The sequence below is a fragment of the Pieris rapae genome, chromosome 18, assembly GCF_905147795.1.
Source record: "Pieris rapae chromosome 18, ilPieRapa1.1, whole genome shotgun sequence".
In the NCBI taxonomy this organism is placed as follows: domain Eukaryota; kingdom Metazoa; phylum Arthropoda; class Insecta; order Lepidoptera; family Pieridae; genus Pieris; species Pieris rapae.
Window position 1 is genome coordinate 4,768,488 of NC_059526.1, and position 27,468 is coordinate 4,795,955.

At 31.4% G+C, this 27,468-nt stretch overlaps 1 protein-coding gene across 1 annotated transcript; it reads left to right on the forward strand.

Moving 5' to 3' along the window:
* The first annotated feature begins 413 nt into the window (after nt 1-413).
* LOC110996248 (kinesin-related protein 4) lies at nt 414-27,239 on the forward strand. Its single transcript, XM_022263828.2, has 28 exons — nt 414-745; nt 870-1,104; nt 1,434-1,587; nt 1,954-2,028; nt 2,327-2,532; nt 2,828-2,953; nt 3,700-3,835; nt 4,888-5,096; nt 6,779-6,921; nt 8,144-8,203; nt 8,674-8,786; nt 9,920-10,087; nt 10,649-10,799; nt 10,879-16,147; nt 17,152-17,305; nt 17,701-17,824; nt 18,208-18,313; nt 18,732-18,762; nt 19,026-19,116; nt 19,337-19,397; nt 20,751-20,916; nt 21,568-21,655; nt 22,194-22,365; nt 23,915-24,080; nt 24,797-24,923; nt 25,073-25,152; nt 26,199-26,303; nt 26,892-27,239. The coding sequence occupies exons 1-28, from the start codon at nt 595-597 to the stop codon at nt 27,030-27,032; spliced, it is 8,808 nt and encodes a 2,935-aa protein (XP_022119520.2). The 5' UTR covers nt 414-594; the 3' UTR covers nt 27,033-27,239.
* The last annotated feature ends 229 nt before the right edge of the window (nt 27,240-27,468 follow it).

A 27,468-nucleotide genomic window follows, 5' to 3' on the forward strand; every position in this document is an offset into this window, starting at 1 on the left:
AATACTGATTGCATTTCCATAGCCGTCTTGTATATATATATATATATACATACACACATATATATATATATGTGTGTATAGATCCCTATATATTTTTTGTATAGGGATCGCTTAAGCTTATAAATAAGCACCAAGTGTCGTAATTTGACTTGGATAAAGGCTTGATGTCAGATTGAAGATTTTATTTTTACAAATGGTCTGCAACGAATATGGAAAGAATAAACATGAGCCAAAAAGAGCCCACACTTATTTTTACATGGTGTATACTGTATATTAGTTGTTTTGGACAAATATGGAAAGTTTAAACTAGAATTCAGAAATGACAGCGAATGACAGATTACAGGTCAATTGTAAAGTTTGTTCAAACTTTTGAGTGATTTGACGGTTATTTTTCCAAAGAAGATGGAAGTTAGTATAAAGTATAAACTGATGTCGCACGGTTAGCGTGTTGTTGCCGTTTTGTGTGTTGGAAAATACATAGAAAATCTAGTTAGATGTTCAATAGAATTTCTGTAGGTCAAACTAAATACATATTTATTAATGCATCTGAATATTATTATTATGATCGAAAAAGCAGTAGTGTAAGCATTTAAAATGAGTGACAATATCAAAGTAGTAGTAAAAGTTCGACCTCTCATTGCTCGAGAAGTTGAAGACAAACTTTTTTATCAATGGCGTGTAAGAAACTCTACGTTATATCAAATAGATCAAAATGGGAGAGATTGTGGTCAAAATTTCACATTTGGTGAGTAGAAATCAAAGTAACAGAACCAATGTGTGGGCTGGTTGCACTTGTTTAAAATGCAAACAAATATCCGTTTATGTCAGAATGAAGGTTACGAGTAAATACAAAATTGTGTAATTTCTAGACAAAGTTTACGACAAGGATGCTAAAACTAGTGAGGTGTACAACGATATTGCTAAGCCGATTGTGGAGGCGGCAATTGCGGGTATTAATGGCACTATATTTGCTTACGGTCAGACATCGTCAGGCAAAACACATACTATGACCGGGACTGATGATTCTCCTGGTATTATACACCTGGCTGTGTTAAATTTATTTGATTTAATAAGGAAAATTCCAGACAGAGACTTTCTTCTCAGGTTAAGTGTCTTTATTATTATATTATTAAAAAATTGCTTTTATTCAACTACTACATTACACTATGTCCATGTCATTATGTTTTACACTATTACACCATCTCTGGTGGAGTGAAGGCCTCCTCCAAATTCTTCCTAGAGATGAGGCTCTAATCTCTCAATTTTTTACAGTCTTTGTACTGTATATCCTTCCTTGTACAGTTAAGTTAATCACATATAATTTATTCTACAGATCCAAGTGGTTAAATTTGAGAAGTTGGGTTTTCTGAATGAGAAAAATATTACTAAAATTACTTCTACATTACAAGTAATTTTTAAAATATTTTTTTCAGAGTCTCATTTGTTGAAATATATAATGAAACACTAATAGATTTGCTTGATGTAACAAAAAATATTAAAATATGTGATACTCATAATGGCGTTAGAGTTGATACTACTGAGAAAGTGACATCTTCACCAGGAGAAGTGTTAGAGTTTATGAAGCAGGTAGATATACTGTATCTACATATTATGTCCTAAAAAAAGAAATATTTGAGATGATATCTCATATCTTAATTTTATATAATATTTAATGTTATTACTACAGTGAAAATGGTTTACGATGATATCGTTTAGAACAACATATTGGTAATATTGACCAAAATCAAAGGTCCTGGCTGAATTCTATTGTATTAGGTACTTAATAACTATTTTCATTGTAGTGCCTAAAATGACTTTATTTTTTATTCAAAATTATATGAGTCTTGTTCGATTTATATTTGTGCTTATAAAATGTAAATAAAAGTAAAGAACTAATAGCAAAATTTCTAGCATTTCTTATTTTCCAGTATATTTATTATTTAAAAATTTAAGGGTGAAGCAAATAGACAAACAGCATCAACAAATATGAATGATAAAAGTAGTAGATCTCACTCAATTTTCCAAATTGTAAGTACATATTTATTCATTTTTTGTATTAAACTAATCAAACTAAATCTAATATATTCTTATGCATGCATTAAGTCTTATACATGTTAAATTATCATAAATATATATTCTTTTCAATGTGGTAAAATCTAAAGCTTTATAATGCTATTTTCAGAAATGAAACCTTGATTTAATATTAATGTTACCAGGTGCCATTTAGTGCAAGTACACCTGAAATACACCTAAGAATTCTTCAAATTTTTATAATTAAATTAAAATATATTAATTAATTTGCTAAGATATATCTATAATTTTTTAGACAATAGAATCTCGTGAACATACAGAAGATGAAGAGGAAGTTGGGTCAGTGAACATATCACAGTTAAACTTAGTTGACCTCGCAGGGTCAGAGCGTGCTGGGCAGACAGGTGCCACAGGAATCCGGTTTAAGGAAGGCACACATATTAATAAGTCACTTTCAGTTTTGGCACTTGTTATTAAACAACTATCTGAAGGACAAAATAAGTAAGTAGAGATTATTTTTAATTTAGTAAAGCTTTCTAGACTAGAGTGTGTGTGGAAGTATAATCAGAGTGGCATTATTACTAAAAAAAACTTATTTGTATGACATTTCATATTAAGTGTTAATATGAAATTTTGCCTAACCTTCTAATATGACTGTAATAAATTAAATCTAAAAATTCTGATAATAGTCTATCTGATAAAAAATTTGCATAATTATTAGATAACACTATAACGCAATTTGCAAATTAAATGAACCAATAAGTAATATTTTTTATTTACTCGCGTGTTATTACAGACATGTAAGTTATCGCGACAGTAAATTGACACGCATTTTACAAAACTCGCTCGGAGGGAACGCGAAGACCAGCATTATATGTGCAGTGACACCTGCAGTAGTCGAAGAAACCATATCAACATTACAGTAAGTTTGAGATTCGTAAAAAAGTTATATCAACATATGGTATATATAAAATGAAAAAAAAAAGCATACTTAATGATTAGTAATTTAAAAATGCTTAATGAAACTTGCTTCGGAAATAAAATACACAAGTCAAATACTTACAATTTTTACTTAGAGGTTAAAATGTTGAGAAAATTAGGTGATATTAAATGTGATTTAAAAATGCAAATAGCCTTTTGTTGGCAAGACTAAGTAAACAAAGTAAAGAGTTGAATTTGTGAAACCTTTATGCATTTAAAATATACTTAATGTTCTACAATCTGACTTTGCCATCACTTATCTATGAAGCCTTTCGTATATTTAGGATACATTGTCCACGAGTTTGGTAATATGCAGTTGAACATGCTGAAACTACATTCCAGTAGTTCAGTAGGTACTGGAATGAAGTTTTTATATTTGTAACTACATTTTAATATATCAATACAAAAAAAAATTTATAAGTATAATAATATCATAGAGACGATACAACCATATACAGTTGTTTCCCTCAGGTTTCATTGGTTTGTTAAGGCATATTCTTTGACAAAAGTACTTACCTACTTTTGTACCTAACACACAGGCCTATCATAGCCTAATAATGTTTACTTTCATTGTACAAGCAAGTGTTAATCACATTGAATTTCAATTAGCACAGATCAAGGCATACTTGAATGCTTTACCTAAGAGTTAGTCGCACCTTAACCACTAAGCCAACACCTTTTTTTCAGATTTGCATGTAGAGCTAAAGCAATCAAAAATCGACCAGAAGTAAATGCAGTGGCAACAAGCTCTAGTATGATACAAAACCTCACCAAACAATTATGTGCTCTTAAAACTGCACTTGAGAATAAGAGAAATGTGGAGGTATGTTTAATATATTGTAACCCGAACCGTATTCATAAAATCAGAATTACACTATTATGTGTTCATTTTGTAATCTGCCGTGTATTTGATGTGTCTTTTTTGTAGAAAATCTACTCTTATATAACAATTAGTAGAAATATATAGAAACTGAGATTTTGTGAAACATTCAGCTCATTGTCATACCAAAATTACTAAGGGCAATGGATTAAAAAAATCGTGGCGCTACAACCTTTTTAGGTCTGGGCCTCAGATGTTTAATCTGTTTCGCAATCATTCGTTAATCAAGTAGCAAACTAGGTGAACAGCCACCTGTGCCTGACGTACGCCAACGACGTTTTGGGTGTAAGGCAAGCCGATTTTCTCACGATATTTTCCTTCACCGTTCGAGCGGACGTTTTATGCGCACGAATCGCACACTGAAGCCACTTTTTTTTTTTACTTGAGACGAAGACGAAAAACCCTGGAGCTCGGCAACATTGTCTGAGCTAATATTGTATGGTAGATATTCCTATTGAGGAATGTCTCCACCCGTCAGTCCTCCTACAACTTATCTGCTCATAGTCATTGATTGCACGATGCGCTCTTGAAAAAAGAAAAAAAAAAACTTGGGTAAATGCATTGCGCATTCCCTTCCGCGGCGCGACTGCTTGGTGCGGAAGGGTTATGTGGGACTTCGCTATTGTGCATACCCACTAAAACCCCAAGGCCACTAACAATCGCCTTACGCGGGATGAGGTAACAGCAGAGGCTTATCCGCTTAAACCACTAGGCCAACACTGCTCTATGCACTGGGCAATGGATAAAACAATTGAAAACATTCAGAATCTAGACTTATCATAGCAACTTCCGTGTATTGAAAAGGTACTGATGTTTTTAAGGTCCTCGATTCTGAATCTACACCTAAAGGAAGGCTACTGTTACAAAGCTTTGTTATTTCCAACAATTTTACCATGTCATTTATTTTTATGATGGATTCCAAAGTCCTCTATGTAAAGGACTCGTCTAATATAAGATATCTTATATATTATTTATATACAATTTTTCAATTGCAGCAAGACAACTGCAATCTTCAGAAACAAATAGCACATCTACAAAAGTTGATTTTGAACGGTTTTCACCAAAGAAATAGTTCTGATCTCATATCTGGTGCGAGAAGAAAACTTTGTCCACCGAGGCGTATGACAATATCGACTTTACATCCGATACAGGAAGATACAACTCCGTCCATACCTAAGTTTTGCACTCCCAGTTTAAAGTACAAGTAAGTAATTAAAACAAATTAACCGACAGAGATGCGTATTCTAATTTTTTTTTTATAGAACATGGGGCAAACGGATACCGCCGCCCATGGACACTCAATGCCAGAGCATACTTAGCAGTTTGCAGATTTCGATCGTCGACTTTACATTAGCGGTAACGATTTTATAATGATTACACGAATTTGATGATACTGATTATGTAGATGTCTCAAATTTTAATTAATCGATTTTTTATACATAATCTCTACAAACCAATAGAAAAGTAGAAAATGTACGATTAGTTTTCATATTTATATATAATTATATATTACTCAAAATTAAAAAAAAAATTAATTCCTTTAACGCAACTCCGACAAGAAAAAACAATTAGAGATTTTCCATTCAAGGTCCTCCAAGACACCTACATATTAAGTATCATCATATTCGTGTCATTAACTTTAAAATTTAACCTACATTAACTGGAATTTCTTTCTTTATAATATAGTCCATATTAAGGAAAAAAAATATTTTCAGCCAGTATGTAATAAAACGCATTAAGATTTATTTACACGACTGCTTCTTTATAATCTCAAAACGTCAAACAGTACCGCGTCAACTATGACTTATTACTTTTATTGTGAAATTGGAAAAATTATTATCACTATTTATTCATATTCAAAAAGGTTTATCTATCGTGCTTTCTTCTGCATCAAGTTAGTATTTTTTATAATAATTTAGGTAAGTTGTGATATGAAAAACTTGCCTCTTAAGCCATAAACATATATGTAAACCTATTAAAAAGGTTATTGTTTGAGTGATAGTAATTTTCAAAGAAACCAGCGATTTGATAAATTTTTTTGGCAATATTACCTACTGGTGAACTCGTCTTAACTACTTAAGTGAAGGCAAGGTTTATAATCAATAGCGTTAAGTGTGAAGCATGTCAAAACGTATTGCATTCAAATAGACTTCTTCGCTTTACTCTGAAACTTGCCCTAAATGGTAATAAAAAAATAATTATGTGCACCATAGAAATAATTCTAATGGTGCATAGGAGAGGTTAGAACGCATGACATTAGTTGGGATACTCACGCCCAATCACTAGGCTCTCTGCTTATTGTTAATGGCAATATAGTATGTGCGAAAGAGATAAGGCGTGGCAGTTATGCGAACTAATATGATATTTTTTGCTACGCGATATTTATTCTATATATAATATAAAAAAATATAAATATGTTGTTAGAATTTTTTTGGGTTTTTTGCGGAATATTCGTCATTATAATCAATTGAATTCATAGAAGAATAAAAAAAAGATTTTACACGCGTCATAAGTTATACTTCTTTGGCGTATGGAAAAAATAACTAAAATGCAGTAGTGATTAACGGTAAATATTAAAAAATAAATTATTAGTAAATACTATCACCGTCGTATATGAAATTGATTTAAAAGCACCAAAATAATGTTTTTTATTCATACTGTTTAATTGACCTGTAACGAAACACGTGTTCTAAATATAAAATACTAGAATGTACAACTTGAGCATAGGTATCGATTTCCATACCACCTAGACCTAACTTTACGATGTCAAATTTACGAGTCATCATCATTTTTCTCTTCACTTTAAAAACCAGAAAATAATGTGGTATATCTCACCTTAGTTATGTAATTTTGCTATATTATATAACTGGAATCTTATATTTTCAGTGCTCTTTTAATACCGGGTGGTTCCGGCTTCGCACCCATCAGTAGCGAGTCTCTCTCATGCCTTACAGAAGCACCAACGAGAGCTATCACACCGCCATCTAGAGACAAGAAAGTGCAGTTTAATGACGAAATTATTGAAATAGGTAAGCATTTATATATCTTATATCTTTAAACGAGCAATTCTTGTATATATATATATATATAATTTTAGTCTCGGAATCGGCTCATGAAATTTATTATACGGGGGGTTTCGGGGGCGATAAATCAATCTAGCTAGGAATAAATCATAGAAAATGAGATTTTATTCGTGTTTTATCAATTTAAACATAGCTCATTTAAATATGGCAGTCAAATAAAAACTTAAATATGAATATAATTATCTTTATTCGATAATTATATTCATATTTCGTCATTTTATTAGTATGTAATTTGTACTTAAATATAATTTCCAAAAAACACAACTTATAAAAAAAATCCCGGTCATCCAGGTACTATACATTTATATGTATAAGATTAATACACATATGCATAGTAATTGATAATCAATTACTGTATATTACCTCGAAGGCAGTGGATCTCCCGTTACACTTAAAGAGAGATTTATGGCCAATTTACATGATGCGATTTTCTTTTACATTATCTATTATGGAATGCAACTTTCACAAATCACTTTTTGTGAGCATTTGCTTAAAGGCGTAGAATAAAATAAATAAAAAATCTTAAATATAGTTTAGGAGGTTATTGCTTACAAGCTCCGAATTGTCTAAGCAGGCATCTGCCATTGCACGTGCTTGCAGGTTTCAACTATAGCATGTATTTCCGACGGGTTTTTTATTAATAAAAGTTATTAAGACAAAATAAACAGGCACTCAATTTAAAGACCAGTCAACATTATTTGCCTGCCATGCCATAATATAGTGTTCCCTTCATTCAAGTTTACTAAACTGAAGTTGATATTTCTTGGACTGTTTCCTACGAATATATCTGATTTAAATCATCTTAATAGGATTCGAAAAAATTGTAGTAAAACATTCAATTTCGTTAGGAATTTTAGTATGTGTATAGATATGACTCATAATTTAATGTTTATAATACTTAAAAATTAATTATCCAATTCCAACAATATTTTAAAGTAATTTAGAGTTAGTGTTAAAATTGAGATACACTAATTTAGTTACGATGACTAGATTTTTCTCTTCTCTCTTTTTGAGTGAGACTCATATTTGCGAACGAGAAGAGAATGTTGTGTAGATAACGCGAGTTATAGCATGGAATCACTAAGCTTGAATATTCCTGTTTCACTCAGGCCTTAAACTTAATAAAATTAAATATAAACTGATGCTTATATGTAATTTTGATTTTCAGATAGCGACGACGACACACCGACGGATGTTCCAATTTGTTCGCCGTATCACAAATGCTATGGTAAGGTATTTTAATAATATTCGTAACGTTTTTATTGTCATCTCTAAAATACATTTTCTAATGGTTACCTGTAAATTTCTAGTTATTGCAATAATAAAGATTTAGATGTACCGTTTTAGACGTTTTAATATTTGTTATTGTTATACTTTTTTTATTATTAATAAAGGTATTCCATGTAATGAAACATCAATTTGTATTTTGTCATTTTCTGTCTTAGCTTGTGCTTAGCTTAATCTCACCGTTATAGTGTCTATAAAAACTACATCATAGCTAAGCTAAGTCTAAGTGCGCTCTATAGATCTTAGGACCCCCCCCCCCCCCGCGCCTAAGATCACCTGGACATATCCCCTTTCGCTTAAGTTTCACGTTTAAGTCATTCTTATAGATTTCTTCTATACTATACTTATCAACTTAAGAGACTGTGTTCGTATAATATGTTATTTTTGTATTGGTACCCTTATCATTTACAGATTCTTCCAAAACTCCACCATGCATTTTGCGCAAAAACTACAAAGAAGCGGAAAAGAACTATAAAGACATAGTTAAATTTACTGAAAGAGAGAAAGTTTACGGGCCTCATACGGTAATTTTTAAATTAAAATTTCCTAGGAACTGCTTAATGTAAATCTGAAATCTGTTATTTTTAACAAATTAACGCCATTTAATGTATGTAGCACTAGATATTTTACGGAATTTCAAACATTACAGAAAAAAGTACAATTACAATAATACTTCAGCTATGTACCAATCATATAGACTTATCAGTTGTCCCACTACTTACCATATTAACTCATGGTTGACCATAAAGCTACGTTCGCACAGACAGGCGCCTTGCTTAGTGACTAGAGCCTTTTTTTTTATTTTTTTTTATGAGGTGGATATGAATCAAGAATATTGAACTTGACGCGGGGTCTGTGGGTCTGGATCTGCACTCAAAACCCTCTGCTATTCAGAGGGGTGGCGAGACCCTACCCACTAAAAACACCTCAGCCCATCACACGTCCTTAAGATGGGCCCTCGGGGTTCGCTAGGCATTCTACCCAAGGGACCATAGTGACTAGAGCCTAGTAGCTTGCGCTCTGGCTACTTGCTAGGATATGATGTAGCCGCACTACAGGTGTTTTGCGAGGTGGGGTGCTTTGATAATTTGCTTGTCGGCACATTTCACTTTTAAAAATAGCTCTAAAACTACTACTTACAGAAAATTCACATTTGAAATATACCATTTCACGGCCTTATCCATCATGTTGGGTTCATGACATAAATAAGTCACGGTCAAGTCGTGGGGAGTTTAATGTTCTGTATCAACGGTTGCGTAATTTTGACGACAAATTTTACGAATATTTGCGTATGGCAAGAGAAAGGTTTGATCTACTTCTCAGTGTTGGTCAAGGAAAATTAACTCATTTGGATAATTAAATTAATAATTCATTCATTTTATACTGTTAAAATGCCTCGCGCCTAGTGACAAAAAACCAACACAACAAGCGCGCAGTGCGGCCGGTCGCGAACATTCTAGAACGTTCGTTTTACTAAGCTACTCGCTAGGCTCTAGGCGCTAAGCAAGCCGCCTGTCAGTGCGGACGTAACCTAACTGTTTTATCTACTTAGATACTTTCATGAAGGCCAGCTAAGATAGCTGACATGGTTCATTGAAAGGTCTCTCCTACAATATTTTTTAAGCTTAAATCTAATTTTATAAACTTATATTTTCAGGACGAACTAATTAAACAATTAGAAGAAAAGTCGCTGGCTCTTAATAAAGTTAAGACAAGTTTAAGTGCCTTAACTGATGTATGTAAAGAAAAGGATAAGCAAATAGAACAATTACAAGAGACTGTTACGCAAACTGAAATTAAACTAAAAAATATAACTACTGCTAAGGTATGTTTAACTGTAACCTATAATGCTTGCGATTTCTGTTTATAGATTTTTCAAAGATTTACATTTACTTCGTAAGAAAATTTAAATTGAAGGAAAGTTAGTTGTGTACCTTGTTTTTAATTTATTTATGTTCGTTTAAAGATTTTTAAATTTATAAAAAGGTTTTATTTCTTTGAAATGGAAAGCCATTTTAATAACCTTACGAGCGTCTTGTTACATTATATTAAGTTTTTCGTAATTAGTCTTTGGTCGAATCAAACATTATTTATTAACTACAGTGATGTGTAAGAATATATTTAACTATATATATTAATGTCTGATTTATACTCATTAAATTGGTGTATCTGTATAGTTTTTCAGTTAGGTTCCCGTTAAGTTTAAATATGTTGTATTATAAATTTATTGTTTAATACTTCAGCCTCCCTTCACCTAAATTGGTATTACTAGGATTGCACCGCGTATTTAGTCTCTGGCATTAGACTGATCTAAAAAATAATTCTATATTAATTAGTTTTTTTCTGTATAGATATATTAAATGTATTTATAATATTGGATTTTTAGTTGGATTTAGACGCCCACTGTCTACAATATCAAACTAAATTAACCGACTGGGAAGTAAGTTACGATACTCTAATGAAAAAGACAAAAATTAGGGAAAAAGAACTACTATCCCTATTGGAAGAAAATTCTAGAAGGAAAATGAAAGAGAATGGTGAGGCTTTAACTGATTTTTATTCTAACAAATAATCTAGAGATTTTTGTCTAGTTAACTAAATATTCTATACACACAGGTACAATGTATTCTCCACCGAAAAGTCAAGAACAAAATGATCTATCTGATGGATGTAGAATAACAGAAAGTGATTCTTCAGATTCTGACTTAGCTTCAAAACAGATCCGAGATATGGCTGCTGAATTAGAAGCACAAATTGTGTTGAAAGAACAAACTATCATTGAGTTACAAGCTACTATATCGGCTGATAAGCTCAACATAGAGACATTAGAAAATGTTAACAGAGAAACCAAGAAAATGCTATCCGACTACAAACAAAATGTCTTACTAATAGAAACTGAAAATGATATTTTAAAATCTAAAATAAGTGACCTCAATTCTTTAGTTGAAAGTCAAAACTCGGAAATTAAAACGTTTAATGCCGATATTGATTCTTATAACACTGTTATAAAAGATTTACAAGAGAAGATATTGCAGAAAGATAAATTGCTCATTAGTAACACAATAGTTGACGATAAAGATATCGAATCATTGATAGCAATAGAAGAATCATTTATTGCAAACAATGAAAATATCAGAAACATAATAAACTCTTTAAAGAATATTTTAGATAGCAAAAATGAGGAAATAGAAAAATTAAAAGCTAGTTTAACCAATGAAGAACAGTCCAGCAAAGACTCAAATAATTATCATGAAGAAATACAAAATATCAAACAACAATTAGAAGAAAATCAAAATACCAATTCAAAATATGTCATTGAAATAGAAAAACTAAAAGAGCAGAATGCCGATTTGATTTCTACTATAAGTACTTTAGAAGAAAAGTATACTATTCAAGAAGAAATTCTCAAGTCCAAAACTATACAATTAGAGTCAGAAATAAATACTTTAGAAGAAACTATACAATCCAAAGAAAATATTATCAGCTCATTTATAAATGAAAACCAGAAAACCCAAGAAAATTTAAATACAGCGAAGTTAACACTTAATAAACTACAGGATGTTATTATTTTGTTGTCAGGAAATATTCAAGGCATACCAGATATGTTTGACGATTTTGCAAGCGTTTTTAAAGTTTTTGGAGATAATTTGAAGACCTTAGAATGTGTTGTTCAGGATAGTATTGAAGATAAAAAGTCCTTGCAAGAATTAATAAATAAACATGAAAAAGAAATAATAAAACTTCAGAAAGAATTGGATAATGCTAGTGAAATAGTTGACTCAGCTTCAAAAGATTTTATTGGGTTGACCCAGACGTCAAATAATAGTGTTGCAGACGAAGAAAGTGCTGAATTTAAGTTAGCCTCCAAAATTAAAACGCTCATTGATGGTGTACAACACATGCAAGATATTTTTGATCAAAGTATTAATAGTAAAGATACAGAAATAAATAATTTAAGATCAGATATTATAGTGACCGTATCAAATCTTAATGATAAATCAAAAGAATTAGAAAGTAAAAGTCAAGAACTACAAGCAGTTTTGGTAGGACATGATAATATCTTACATGGTATACTAAATAAGATAGTGGATTTAGTATTGGAACTCAAAATTGAAAATATTTCTGTTGAATGCTCTAAAAGCACTAACTCTCCTGAGCTTATTTCTGAGTATATAAATAAACTGGCAAGTGAGATTAGGACTATTCAGGCTAAAAATGAAAGCAATTATTCCAACAGCCTACAAGAAATAGCGGATGCTACAGCAGAAATAAAACAACTAAATGATGAAAATATAAGATTAAATAACGCTCTTTCACAACTCAAAACAGAAAACTCTAATCTTTGTGAGGAAATTATTTCTATTAAAACAAAAAAAGAAGATATTATAGACAATTTGACGACAAGCAACAAAGCATTAAGTCAATTGCAAATTGATCTTGAAGCAAAATCAAGTGAAATCGATGTTTTGCAAAGTAAAGCACTGGAATGGAAGGAACAGTTTTTAAACCTGGATACAACAATGAAACAAGAACTTGATAAATTGGAGTTTGAGAATTCTGAATTAAAGAAAGAATTGGAAAGATTAAGTAGCAACAAAAGTATAGTAGAAGAAGAAGTGAAGAGCAATTCTAATATTAATAAGGCACCAAAAAATTCCAAAGAGATTGTAGACCTAAAATCACCTCAGAGTCTACTAACTATTTGTTGCGATACCATATTAGATGCGATACAGCCAAGCGAAAATGAAACGTCGACTTGTCCTTCTACTTCCAATACAAGTTTGTGTGAATCAAAAGTTCAACTTTCTTGCAGATGCGATGAACTACAGTCTAAAGTCGATATTCTACAAATTGAAAATGAGAATTTTAAAATGAGCTTGCATAACTTGCAAGATTATAATAAGAGCCTAGTTTTAGAATTAGAAGAAGCAAAAGGTGAATTACTACTGCTACTAGATTTGACTCATGAATTACAGAGGAAAATTGTAAACCATCGAACGAATCTGTCTACATTAACTGCTACAACATACGCGGAAAATATATCTCTTAGTTCCCAACTTCGATCACTTCAACACTATCACAGCTTATTTTATAGATCATGCGAAAAGGACATACCAGAAGTAAAAAAGGACTTGCAGGAACTTATGGCTTTACTTAAAACTGGAAACGCACTTACAAATGAAAGTTGCCGCAGATATTCCTTGCCCACTGCTTTGGAGAACAGTGCCATTCAACCATCGAAGTGTGAGTCAATGTTAGATGGAGATCTTCTTATGTTAGACACTAATATAACATTAACAACATGTGATAATACTCTGACTGGACATGAACAAAGTTGTTTTGATGCAACGCAATCTTCCATAGACGTAGATTGTCAGACAAACAATTGTAGTGGAGTTAATGATATCCAAAATCCTTCAATACCAAGAGACACGGCACGCAAAATATTACAAAATGTTGAATCATTAAAACTCGAAAATAATAAGTTGCGAGAAATTGTTGAGGAATACGAACTTATTAAGCAAAATAAGTTAAAGTATGTTGATTCCCAAATTAGCCCAATTAAACTAGTCAATTTCATTAAAGAAGATTGTGAAAAATGCCTAGAGCTCCAGGAGAACATAAAAACTCATAATGATATTTTAAATGAAAATGATACGTTGCGTCGACAATTAGCTGAGGTAACCAGTTTAAAAGATGATATAGAAGCTAAATATAAGACGTCTGTAGCTGAAATAGCTTCAACAGAAGCGTTACTTACCAAATTGAAGAACTTTGAAAAAGATCTGACATTAAAATCCCAAGAAATATCAAAGCTTACATCGTTAATTAATACAAAAAATAAAGAGTTAGTTAAGTTACAGGAGGAAAATGACTCATTATCAAATCAAGTCATGGACAATATATATGAAACTGAAACATTAAAAAAAGAAATAGACTCCTTAAAGCAAAACAACCTAGAAGTATCACAAAAACACGCCAAACTACAGGAAGAGTATGATATCCTGGATGAAGAACATTTCAATAGTAATCATATACAAGACAAATGCCAAGAGTGTATAAAGAAAGATGATATAATTAAATCGTTACAAAGCACAGTGTCTGTGTCCAGATACAATAAAATATGTACTCTTCAAAGTGAGCTTCACGCTGGTAAAGAGGATTGCAACGAACTGAAAAATGAAGTTACGAACATAAAAAATCATTTAGATAAAAGCAACATTTCTATTGTTCAAGCTATGGACTTGGATGACAGCATAGGGGATTCTAATGTAATGCCATTAAAAAAAAGCGATCTTGATCCTAAGTTTATGCCAGATTTACCAAAGGAACGGCCATTGGACATGTACACACTAGATAAAGTCGATTGTGTTAATTACTGCATTCAAAATACTGGATTAGATGAAGAAAGCTTTACTTGTGATATGAAAATCATTGATGTTATGAAACTGCTGTACACTAATGTACTCACAAAACACAATAATGAAATAGAAAATTTAGTTAATAGATTAAAGGACTTTGAAGAATCAAAACTGACATTACAATCTGACTTTAATAATTTAATGTATAACCAAGAAACGCTATCAAAAGAAATTAATGAAAAAAATGTCTATCTTCAAGCAATGGCCAATGCTGTAGCCAGTATTAAAAATAATTTAAGTTGTATAAACAATACAATAAATGAATCTGAATTATCTGAAGTATCGATCGATATAATCGATATGTATAAAAATACTTTCTTTAAATTTATTGACAAAGAGTTTGGTTTATCTAGCCTTGAAACATTTGATTTAATTTTAAATTTAATAGAGGAAAAACATAGATCAGAAATGATTAAACTATCTGAAGGAAATAACTGTCATCGGACGATTTCCGAAAATGTGGAAATGTTGAATAAAGAATTGGAGACTGTTAAATCTGATTTACATAATAAGGAAAAAGAAAACAATCTTCTTGTATTGCAAAAAGAAAAAATGTTTGAAATTAATAATTGTGTCACCCTAAACATAGTAAAAAATGATCAATTTCTTCGTGACACTACAAATGAGATTTATCAGGAGCTTGTAAGTAAAAATCTTATTGATAAAGATGTTGTAAATATGTCTATGCCATTTAATGAGATAATTCCAATTATGTTTAAATGTGCTACACAACAGCAACAGTCAATAAATGAAGAAAACACTAAATTAACTGTAGAAATTAATACTATGAAAGTTTCATTAGATGAAAAGAATAGAGAACTATCTATATTACAAGAAGAAATTAGCAAAGTTAGTAACATAAACGCGCAGATTAGCGAAGCATTGAATGATAAGGAAGCACAACTTAAAGAACAAATTTCAGTCCATGATATACTTAAATGTACTTACGACAAAAAGGTTGAAGAAAATAACACTAATCTAACAATAATTACAAACCTTACCGACCAGATTAATATAATTAAGGAAACAATTAAAGAAAAAGAAGTTGCTTTACAAGCCTTAGAATCTCAGTTGCACAGTCAACAGAATAATAGTCAAATTGCTGAGGCGGTTAAGGAATTACAGATATATAAAGACGAGATAGATAAATTAAAATTACTGAACAATATTTTAAACCAAGAAAAAGAATCGGCTTCTGTTGAACTCCAAAAAGCTAACGATATTATAAAACAAAACAAAATAGATTTAGAAAAGATAACATCAGACATGTTAATATTAAAGGAAGCTGTCGATCAAAGTTCCAATGAAATGGAAAGTCTAAGAAGTCAATCAAAGACATTACTAGATCAGAATAAATTGCTAAAGGAAGAGATAAAAGAGAAAACAAAAGAATTTTCGCGGCTTGAAACTAATATAAAAACGTACCAGAAGTCGGCTGAATTCCAGTGCAAGATGATTTCAAGGTAATAATTAATTTGTTTATATGATAGCCATAATGCTTTACAATAAGCAAAAGTCTTAAAATGTACACAACACACACACACACAATAAAACAGCATAAGATGCAAAATTAAAACTAAATTCAAATAAAAGCTTATGTTCTTAAGAATTTAACTAAAAATTATTTTTTTTTAAGTAGTAGTTTTAAATTCTTAGTATTATTTGTTGTTTTAAATGTCAAATTTCAGTTTTTTAATTTTATTATTTTGTTTTTTTTTTAATGTATCTTTGTCTTTGCGCTTGCTTTTTTTCTGTTCTTTATACATAATTTGTTAATCTGTTTTGGCTTTCTGTATTGTGTTAGTATTTTGTATAATAATGTGTATTAAGTAAGCTGTTAGATTACTTATAATTAAATAAATAAATAAAAAATATCTAGGCAGAAAGTAACAGATAAATAAATAATTACCAGTTGTATGAACGTGACAGTATGTTCAGAAGATTATGATTAAATTTCACATTTTTGTTCGGTCAATTGAAACGCATGGTTTTTCCTTTAATATTTTCTTACTGACAATTTTATTAACGATAATAATGCCTTTTCTTTTTGTCACATCTTAATTAGAAAACGAGAGAGATAGTCGTATACGTAAGAATTTGAAAGAGAGAATTAACCTAATAAGTACTTTTTGTACATTACAAAATTGTGTATATGAATTATTTTCTATGAATGTTTATTATTTATCGCAGAAATCCTAAGACCCTAAGCAAATTAAAAATATTTTGTTTTCGGTTATATACTCGGTTTTATAGAGTACTTATTCGTTTATGAAGTTTAGTTGAAATGTATAGTATTCGCCTAGACAAAAAAAAACTGATGGTATCGTAAGGGCAATCATCATCGTTACTAGATATAAATATTATCTTTTTTTTAACTAGAACTTTCTTAACAATTTAAAACGATACGCTTCTATGGAAACTTATGCAAAATAAACTTTTAACTTTACTTTTTCGTTGTATTTTTCAGATTAAAGAAAGAGAAGGCTGATATTGAAAAATCAAATACGGAGTATATTGAGAAGTTGTCAGAATTGACAGCATTGTTGGATGAGTTAAAATCAAAGGACGCTTTACACTCGGAAGAAGTCAACTCCTTGAAGAGTATTAAGGCCAGTTTGGAGGTAAATTTTTTTATTAAGGGAACTTCCATAAATTAATCAATTTCCTTAAATAATAGGTTACACGCATTTCACTTTATCAAGAGAATGGACAACACCTCTACATAAGCCGTTCAGAAAAATGCGCCATATCATTCAGTTTGTGTGAAAAGTAGTTTATTTTAGTCATATATGTATTTAAAAAATACTAGGTATTTTGATTAATTAAAATCCTGAAGTATTAGTATTTGATCTTGCCTACCGAATGGCAAATCGCGTTATTTGGAAAACCTTTCTCTCCGGATTTCTTGATTGAGAATTTTTTATACGAACATAGGAATTATATCATATAAAATTAAGTAGATTCAAGAACTTTTTTGAATCAGAGCCCTTGATAGCCAAAGAATTTTTTTTTGCAGAATCGTATATCAGAATTAGAGAAAGATGTTCAAAGTAAACGGATGTCTATCGAAGTGAACGGTAACAGGAGCAGACGACAAAGTCTCTATGACTCCCACAGGACCTTCTCCGAAAACGATGACGGTTAGTTTTACTGTATTTAAAAAAAGTTGCAAATTTTGTATTTCAGCAGCATTCATTGTCTTTATGAAATATTTCTCTATACTATGCACAAAAAATCCTTGATTGACATCATACAACCAAAAACCAATTATTCAAACCGCTCTATCTAAGTAATTCGCATATTTGATTACTTAATCCTTTTTCTAAGCGATAAGCAATAGCGGTTTTAAAAGTTTTCCACCAGGCAAAAAAAAAATATTTTTAATAACCATTTTAATTAAACTAATATCTCTATTATAGGAACTTAATACTGTCTATTAACATGTGTCCTGTGGTTAATATACAGTATAGGAAAACAGAGGAATTAAAAAAAAAATGTATTTATAGACTGTTTAAAATTACAGATCCCAAGAAAGTTGAAGCCGTATTTAAGTCACGTAAATGTGATGATCTCTTTATGGACGTGGATGAGGGATCCAACAGAAGTACACCGATCAGGCTGAGTAAAGGGTGAGTTTTTTTTTTAATCTTCTAACGATTCATCCATTTTTCTATTAAATTTTTTAAAGTGTTCTAATGCAACTTTTAGCTAGGTTGCGTTAAACGTTTAACGCTCATGGGTAGGGGGAATAGAAAGAGACATCGAGTTATGCTTCCTATTTTCGTTTTAATACGAAATTTCACTTAAAACAATTATTTTCATGTAATAATCAATCCAAAAATACATATCCGTATTTTAATTTGGTTTGAAATATTCATATGTTGTAGCAATATTAGATTTATATTCTATCAGTTTACATTTCTATAGAATTTTTTCTAGTTATACTATATTTATAATAAAATGTATTTTTTTATTGTTTTATTATTATTATTTATTAGTTTTTATTAACTAATTAATCTTACTTAATATAATGTTGTTTTTTTGCAGACGTGACAGCCTAGCTTCAAGACACGAACAGGTACGTGCGTGTACGTTGATTTCTCTGAGTCACTCTGCTCTATCTTTATTAACCTTTAATTTTAAACCTGTCAAACAATGTACACTACTTATGGAAAACCCTTTCAAAATTATTAATCTCATTACATTAATTTACGTATTTTTTCATTTTTTTTTTTTTTTTTATTACAATTAAATATCAATTTTTAAAGTGTTTTTGGTACTCCATCGGTTTTTTCATTCTGATATTGGAACCCAAGGGTAATTTTCATGGTTTTTTTCCAGAGTGAGGAAGAAGGCGGATCCCGAGCAAGTAGCGTTCAGGCATCTCGTCGTCGAAGGCAAAGTATTCACGACGCATACCGCGGCGCTTTGGGTACGTATTTTTTACGTACGTTAGATTTTTCAATGATTTATCGTACAGTAAACATTTACATATATTGTGTATAGTGCGCAATATAACACTTGTAATCTTTATTTATATTGAACTATCTGTGCAATATTATAATATATAATGGATTATCTGTGCTTAAATAATGAAGTATTCTGTTATATGTATGAATGTAATTTAAAACTATGTACTTTATTTTTTTTAGATACCTCCCGAAGACAAAGCGGTGATCGAAACAACGAATCTTCAGGCAGCGATTCGGCCAGGTTTGTACAAAATTAGCGTTTGTTTCTTAAGAAACTTATTTTAATTACCACAGTATTTACAAAAAATATAAGTTAAAAAAGATAACTTATCTGTTGATTTTTTTCGTTATTTAATAGTTAATAGGTATGTAGCATATACATGTACTGTATTTTTATCGACACTTACATCGATATCACTTCATCGACACTCACACGTACCTACAGAAAAACCGGTCTTGCATGATTCGCGCGAATGCGTGCGTGTACGCAGGTAACCGGCTGGTACGTAGGCAATGCGCCTTAGACCTTTGTTATGAGAGATGCACATTTGTTTATTCGACTTTATATTATACGTGATTTGTCGATTTTATAAGTGAATTATTACAAAACGTAAAATTAAATTTATTTATTTAAAAATGGTGGTTAATTCATCTACCCCATAGGTATATTAATTCCCTTTAGTACTCAAACCTCACTGGCACAATCTCTCCTCCTGCCTTTACTGGACTACGGCGATTCTTGCTCCTCCGATATGAGCGAGGAATTGCTAAACAAACTGGATCGTCTCCAAAACTTCTGTATCCGATTTATTTTCGGTCTAAGAAAGTATGATCATATCTCTGCGTTCCGTAAGCGGCTAGGTTGGTTACCCATTCGACAGCGACGTGATGCTCATATTCTCCATCTCCTATATTCCATCCTGTTCAATCCTAAAACTCCTTCTTATCTCAAAAATGATTTCAAATTTTTGGGTTCACATAACTATAGTTTACGCTCTTCCGAAAACTATACCCTTGAAATCCCATCTCATAACTCCTCTTTTCTTGGCGATTTCTTTAAGGTTTCAGCAGTTCGGCTATGGAATTCACTTCCCGTCACTATTCGCTTAGCTCCTTCTCTATCTTCCTTGAAATTTCTCCTGTATAAACATTAACTGTCCATGTCATATCACTAACTACTAACTGACGTGAGACCGTTCTTGAATCTTGAATTGGATTGTCATGATTCATGTGCACTGTTTACTTCTTGTTTTGTTTTATGTAACTTGTATCAGTTTAGTTTATTTTTATTTCTTTTTGTTTCTGTTAAGTATGTTTTTTTTTCCTTTTTTTTTGCACTTCTTGCCTACCTTATCTAATATACTCATAGTGGTTTTTTTCCTTTACTAACAGTGGTTGTCTGGAAGAAATCGCTCTAAAGCGATAAGGCCGCCAGTTGCTTGTCATTAAATTATGTTTAATATTTTCCTTTTATGTAATGCAACGAAGGGTTAATAAATAAATAAATAAATGATTAATCTAGCCATGCCAAATTTCTAGAGGTTAACAAAAATTACATTTGAATGACGCTGATATCCATTCGCTCTATTTCCAGTGAAGTATCTAAATTGCGCAAGCAGCTGTCGGTTTGCAAGGAGGAATTGGAAGAGTGGAAAGAAAAATTCCGGGAAGTTGATGAAGAGTGTGAGATCTGCGCTCAATATCTTCGCGAAAGAGATGAACAGTGTCGCCAGCTCAAGGTGGATAAGCGAAGTCTTGAGGTAGATTTTTATACACGTAATATTCAAATTTCCATTTATTACGCTAACACGCTAGGAAGTACGTAGGTACGTACATTGTACGTATAGGGAAGGAAATTGCCGATTCCTACCGCCTTTACAGTTGCTTATTTAAATTACTACATCAAGTTATACACAATACAGATGAGATGTTCCGCCTTAACAGACTCTAGGTTGGAATATTACCTAACCCTACGAAGACAATCCATTTTTGGCGACGGATAGAATGCAATCTCTTCGCTCTATACACTCATATTTGATAATACATATACACCAAATAAAGTAAATAAAACCATACAAATAATATTAAAATATACATGTCTATGTTTAAAACATATCAAATAGCTTTTTAATTATATTAAAAATTGGTGTAAGTTTTAATCTTAAGATAGGATGTTGACACAGTTGAACTGTAATTTTCATACATAGGTCTATCCACTTACACCAATCAGACCTACCATGGATAACTTGTATCGATAGATGGCTATTACAATATGTCGAATGGTTATTGGCGCACTTTACCAATATTTGGATTAAGATGTCTTTCTCAGATGGTCAAAAATGGATTGAGTTAGGTTATTGGGTTTGGAACTTAAACAATAGAAATCATAATCCTAATCTTAAACGTTTCAGATCACGATCGAGGAATTAAAAGAAAAAGTCCAAGGTGTAAACATCTCCAAAACCAGTTCAGTCGATATTGCCGTCAACACCGAAGAAGGTAATTATAATAATATAAATAACATCAAAATAAAAATGTAAAATCAATATTATTTTATACATTTATCTTCAAACTTCAATACTCTAAATTAACTAATTATTTTGTATGTTGATTTAAAAAAAATGTTTTTTTTTTATTAATATTTTGGTAACTAAACTTTATGTATTCTTCTTAATTATATAGTCGTACTAGCAGACTCGGCCAAGCGTTGTTCTGGCTAAGGTTTTTGTTATAGTACATAGTAGTAAACTATTCAAGGGAAACGGTATGAAGCTAATATATAAAGCTTATGTGAAACGTTGGTACTTTTAACACAGCGCCATCTGTTAGAATAGTATTAAATAATAAACAAATATTTGCAATAAAATAATATTGCGGGTATAAATTGAGATATTAGCTATCCTATCTTTTAAGTTAGATCAAACTGCACATGGTGTGCAAATTTGATTGATATCGGTTCAGTAGTTTTAGAGTCAATCGCGGACAAACAACATGACACGTGATTTATATATACATATTAAGATAAAATAATTTATAGATTGGGCGAATCTCCACTCTGTGGTGGTGGACAGAATGTCCTACGATGCCGAGGTCGAGAAAAATAAGAAGTTATCGAGAACAATAGAAGACCTCCGCTATCAAAAACAAGAGTTGAAGAAAACTTTGACAAAAATGCAGAAGAGTATTGAGAGAAACGCGACAAAAGACGGGTAATGCATATCTATACTACTTTGACCATTATATTAATGGTGTAATGCTTAAGATATCGACTTAATATTTTCTATAGAATTTTAAATTATAATAATAAATAAAATAAAAATAGCCTTTATTCGAGTAAACTATAACTACAGGAAGTCCATGTCTTTTAAGTTTTACACTAGTACTCAACCTCCGATGGAGTGAAGGCCTCCTCCAGATTCTTCCACTTATCCCTATGTTTTCCAAATTTTCCCGCTATCTCTTATATTTTATCTTCCCAAGTTTTCGGTGGGCATCCTCTCTTCTTCCTTCTGGGCCCTTCTAAGTAAGGGTCTTTCTGTCAACACAAATGTCAAAAAAAAAATTTGTATATGTTACATTGTCTTTTTTTTTGTACGACTTCATATAGAGGAATGAAGCGCTCCATATAGCTCTTTGGCATACTCCAATCTTTTTTTTAAATATACTTAATATATAATATTAATTTATATTTTAAAATATTATGACAAAATTAAAGTTTGCGGTGTTGCACCATTTTAGAACAGACAATTAATTTTTATTTACCAGGTTTTTATACTAGGTTGATGGTAAAAAGCTAATGTTGTGAAAAACACTATTTTAATATGAGGCAAATATATAATATCTGCTTTGAATAAACTAACCTAGTGGACATTGTTCTGCATAAACGTCAAACCAAAAAACAATTGTCTAATTGTAAATGTAAACCAATCTGGAATCCACTTGAACACACACAAAAAAATTCTTTAAAACAAGTTAACTATAAATAGACTCACTGATTTATTTATTTAAAGATGTACTAAATCACTGTTCGACATATGATAATTAATTTAACTAATAAATAATAATCACTATTTTTATAACAAAGAAAATCTTTTATTCCAAAATATACTTTAGGATCGTAGTTTGAACGTGCGTAGGCTCGACATTTTTACTCATTAGGGCTATTAAATACGAACGAAGACAATGATTTTTAGAATAATTATTTGGGTTTATTTTATATGTATTTATTAATTTTTATTCATATCATGAATCATAATATCTTTTCTGACTGACTGACTGTTGCTTTCGCATTTATATTAGCCGAACGTACATATCTTATGATGAAAATAAAATAAATGCTATTTATTTTTTCATATATCATACCATTATCCACACCATTCGATGTTTCTGATGTCATGCGTACATCTCTAGCATCGTGACGTCATCAGTCCAGTGTTGCAATCAAAGGCAGCTATATCCATAATTGTCAGAATCAAAGACAGCTAAATCCAAGAGTTGGTATCAAACACAGCTATGTACAGCACAATTTATTTAAAATAGCCGTTCTATCCTCCTCATACAAGATACGTGTGTTGGTATACCTGCTTATTTTGTACCAGAGCATCCTGTCAAACAGTCGTATTTACGGTATTGCCAAATGAAAATAAAATAACAGTTTTTTTCGTTTTGTGGAAAATAATTTCATACGGATTTAGCTGCCTTTGATACTATACCCCTCATATTATGTAGATACAACTAAAACCTTTCAAATTTTTCCAGAGAGTTAGAAACAATAAGGTCTGAGCTAAAAGACTGTCAAAAAGAGCTTGAAGAAGTGAAGGCACGCAATCGGGAATTGGACGAAGAGTGCGAGACCTGCTCAGAATATCTCAAGGAAAGAGATGAACAGATTAAAAAACTGAAGGAAGCGAAGAAGGCGCTTGAGGTAATATCAAAAACTAAAAAAAAAATTAAAAAAAAATCAATGGCACTACAACCTTGAGGTCTGGACCTCAGATTTCTTTGTTTCATGATCCAATAGGAAAGTAGATTAAGCCTTCTGTGACACACGCCGTCGACATCTTGGAGGCTGGTTTAATTACTATGTTTAGATCAGCGTACGAGTGTTAAATGAGATGGAAAAGTCCATTGTGCACAGCCGAGGATCGAACCTACGACCCCTGGGATAAGCGTCGCTGAAACCAATACTCACTACACACAAGCCATCACAGCTTTCATCTTTAAACCTTCCACTATATGTTTACTATATATTTGGGTTGAAAGTACTGACCTAATAAATATATATAAAGAAAATACGAATATTATTTGTGGTTATTAAAAACACAAGGAAGGAAGGAATGATTTGATTTATTTTTGTAATGGATTTTTAAATTTTATTAAATTACTAGCTGACCCGGCAAGGCCTTTCAAGTTTATAATTAACAAAAAAAACATAAGGGATGATTGTAGAAGGGTGAAAATTTAGGGTTGCATGTATTTTTGTATGGTGTATCGTTAAAAAATAAAAACGAAAAATTTTGTCTAAAAAATAATTTAAAAAATTTAGGGGTGGACCACCCTTAACATTTACGTGACACAAGAATTTTATATATAAGAGGTTAACATCGCGCTGAGCTATTTATTTTCGCTTTTACATTTCAGATCAAGCTAATGGATTACGAAGATAGCAGTATTTGTTTGTCTGTCCGAAAGAAGCGTCAGACGTTGCACGATCGTAACCGACATTCAAATGGGGAATTAGTTGACGCAGCCACTGAAACTTGTGCAGGTTTGTTTTGTACTTGGAAAACTCATACAACTCTAGTTTCATTGCTTATCAATTTTTTAGTTATATTTTGAACCCGATTCAAACTAGAATAGCACAAATTTAAGAATTGTCTTAAAATAGTTTTTCATGTATATGACATGTATTTACAGATTTAAACATCCAACCAGAAAGAGATGAAAACTCCAAAGAGGCTGAATTACATTCAAAAGAATATAAACGACTTAAATGTGTAAGTAGAAATTAGTACATATATTATAAGAATACTAACAGCTTGAATGGATTTTACATTTGCACCGCACTTAATTTTTTTAAATTTATTAAGTGTTTCCTAACATTCTAAGCAGTGTTGGCCTAGTGGCTTCAGCGTGCGACTCTCATACCTGAGGTCGTAGGTTCGATCCCCGGCTGTGCAACAACTTTCTTTCTATGTGCGCATTTAACATTTGCTCGAACGGTGAAGGTAAACATCGTGAGGAAACCGACATGTCTTAGACCCAAAAAGTCGACGAGTGTCAGGCACTGGTGGCTGATCACCTACTTGCCTATTACCTCGACTTACCTACCTACCTCGACTTAGGGTCCTTCAAGAAAAGAGCGTACCAATTCTTAAAAGGCCGGCAACGCACTCGCGAGCCCTCTGGCATTGAGGGTGTCCATGGGCGGCGGTATCACTTAACATCAGGTGAGCCTCCTGCCCGTTTGCCCCCTGTTCTATAAAAAAAAAATTAGATTTAAAAATTGATAATGAAACAGATTCAGATATCTGAGCCCAAGACTTAAAGAGGTTATAGTGCCACTGGTTTTTTTTCAAGTGTTTCCGGATTAAAATTCAAATCTTTTTTTTTTTACATTGACTACACTACACATCATAGTTTTAAAACAATCTTCGATTGCCGCACGGATCTGCACCCGCTGGAAACAGCTACTAATGTATTAAGCATTAGTTATATGTAAATATATTTTTAAAAAATGTGAGCTGTCAGATGTGAAACATCGACATTATTTCGTAAAAGTAATATGCAGAAAAGAACAAACTGTGATAGGAACTAAATATGTCATAATGATAAAATATAATATTACGATATTTTTCCAGATAACGATGACTATTTGTTGAATAAACATTATTTTTATTAAATATTTTTAATGTGAAATTTACTACTGCATTTAGACTGTACATCATATAGCGTGGCGACGCGTCGCCACGGCATGCGTCGCCACGCCAGAAATCGGTTTTACGTGCGGCTATAGATGTTTCACATCAAAACTTAATTACAGATGGTAGAGAAGCTCACACAACAAAAGGCGTCATTGGAACAGCAATTGGCCGCCATGACCTCTGCAACACCGCTTTATGTATCCACTGGCAGTTCTATAGTACAGGTAAATATAAATAATTGTTTGATTGGATTACTATAAATAGTAATTAAATTTAACAGCTTTAAATTTAAAATATTATACATATTGATTTATAATATTTTAAATTTAAAGCTGTTAAAAATAGAAATTAATTATTTGGTGGCTCTAACTAAAGATGATATTTTTTTTTATATAAGTTTAGATTTTTTGACGCAATGAAAGTAATCGGCATTTTAGAGACTTACAAATTTGAGGTTTGACTTTGAAATTTGAGGTTGTGGCATCACATTACGATCTTTGTAACATTCACAATTCTGAGATGTCATTATAGTTTGACCATCAACCATCTTGATATGTTTGATCCCATATTCGCCACACATCTATTTACGTACAAAAACATAATTCGGCGTTAAATATTATTTATTTATTTATTTATTTTGTACTCCTACAGCTAACACAAAATACATATAATAGCAAACAAATACACCGAGAACATAGCCACAGATGGAATACATACATTATATAACAAAAAGGAACAAACAAACAAAGTATTTAATACAATTAACTAACTATATATACTGAATCTAAATAAATATTTATACTTTTTTGCAGCAACAACAGTTTTCGGACGTGATCAAAGAAAATCAAAAACTCAAGAGTATGAACGTGAAACTGTCGAAAATTTGTCGAAAAATGAAATCTCAGAACACTAATCGCGAAAATGAAGATCCCGCTGACGAGATAAATATGTAAATGACAATTTGGCTTTATTTCTGTCTGAAATATTACCTTTATTAACATACATTCGTGATTTTTTATAAATAATGCAATGTGATTTTTTTTGAAAGGGGAATTTTATTTTTTTATGTTTTCAAGCGATTTAATGATAACAGTTTAATCAAGCGAACAGTTTTATCAGAGTTCGTAACAAACCATCGAGACCAACTAAAATGCTGTCCTCACTGATGGGTTTGCCGGGATTCGAACCTAGATCCCAAGTATATATAGCGTATACCAATATGTTACCATTTGTTTTTCATCTATTAAAATTAATAGTCTTAAAGTATTTTTTTTTAATGATCAAAAGAGATTTTATACAAATGTAAGTACGTATTTATGGTTTCTTATCAAACATTTTCTGGAATTTTCAATGAATCGCCTTGATTTACAGAAACCTTATACAAATATA

Excerpts from the sequence above, each read along its gene's own strand:
- LOC110996248 (XM_022263828.2), top strand. The coding sequence starts at position 595 with ATGAGTGACAATATCAAAGTAGTAGTAAAAGTTCGACCTCTCATTGCT. Across the intron at positions 1,588-1,953 it reads TGTTAGAGTTTATGAAGCAG|GGTGAAGCAAATAGACAAAC; the intron begins GTAGATATACTG and ends TAAAAATTTAAG. Across the intron at positions 2,954-3,699 it reads GAAACCATATCAACATTACA|ATTTGCATGTAGAGCTAAAG; the intron begins GTAAGTTTGAGA and ends CCTTTTTTTCAG.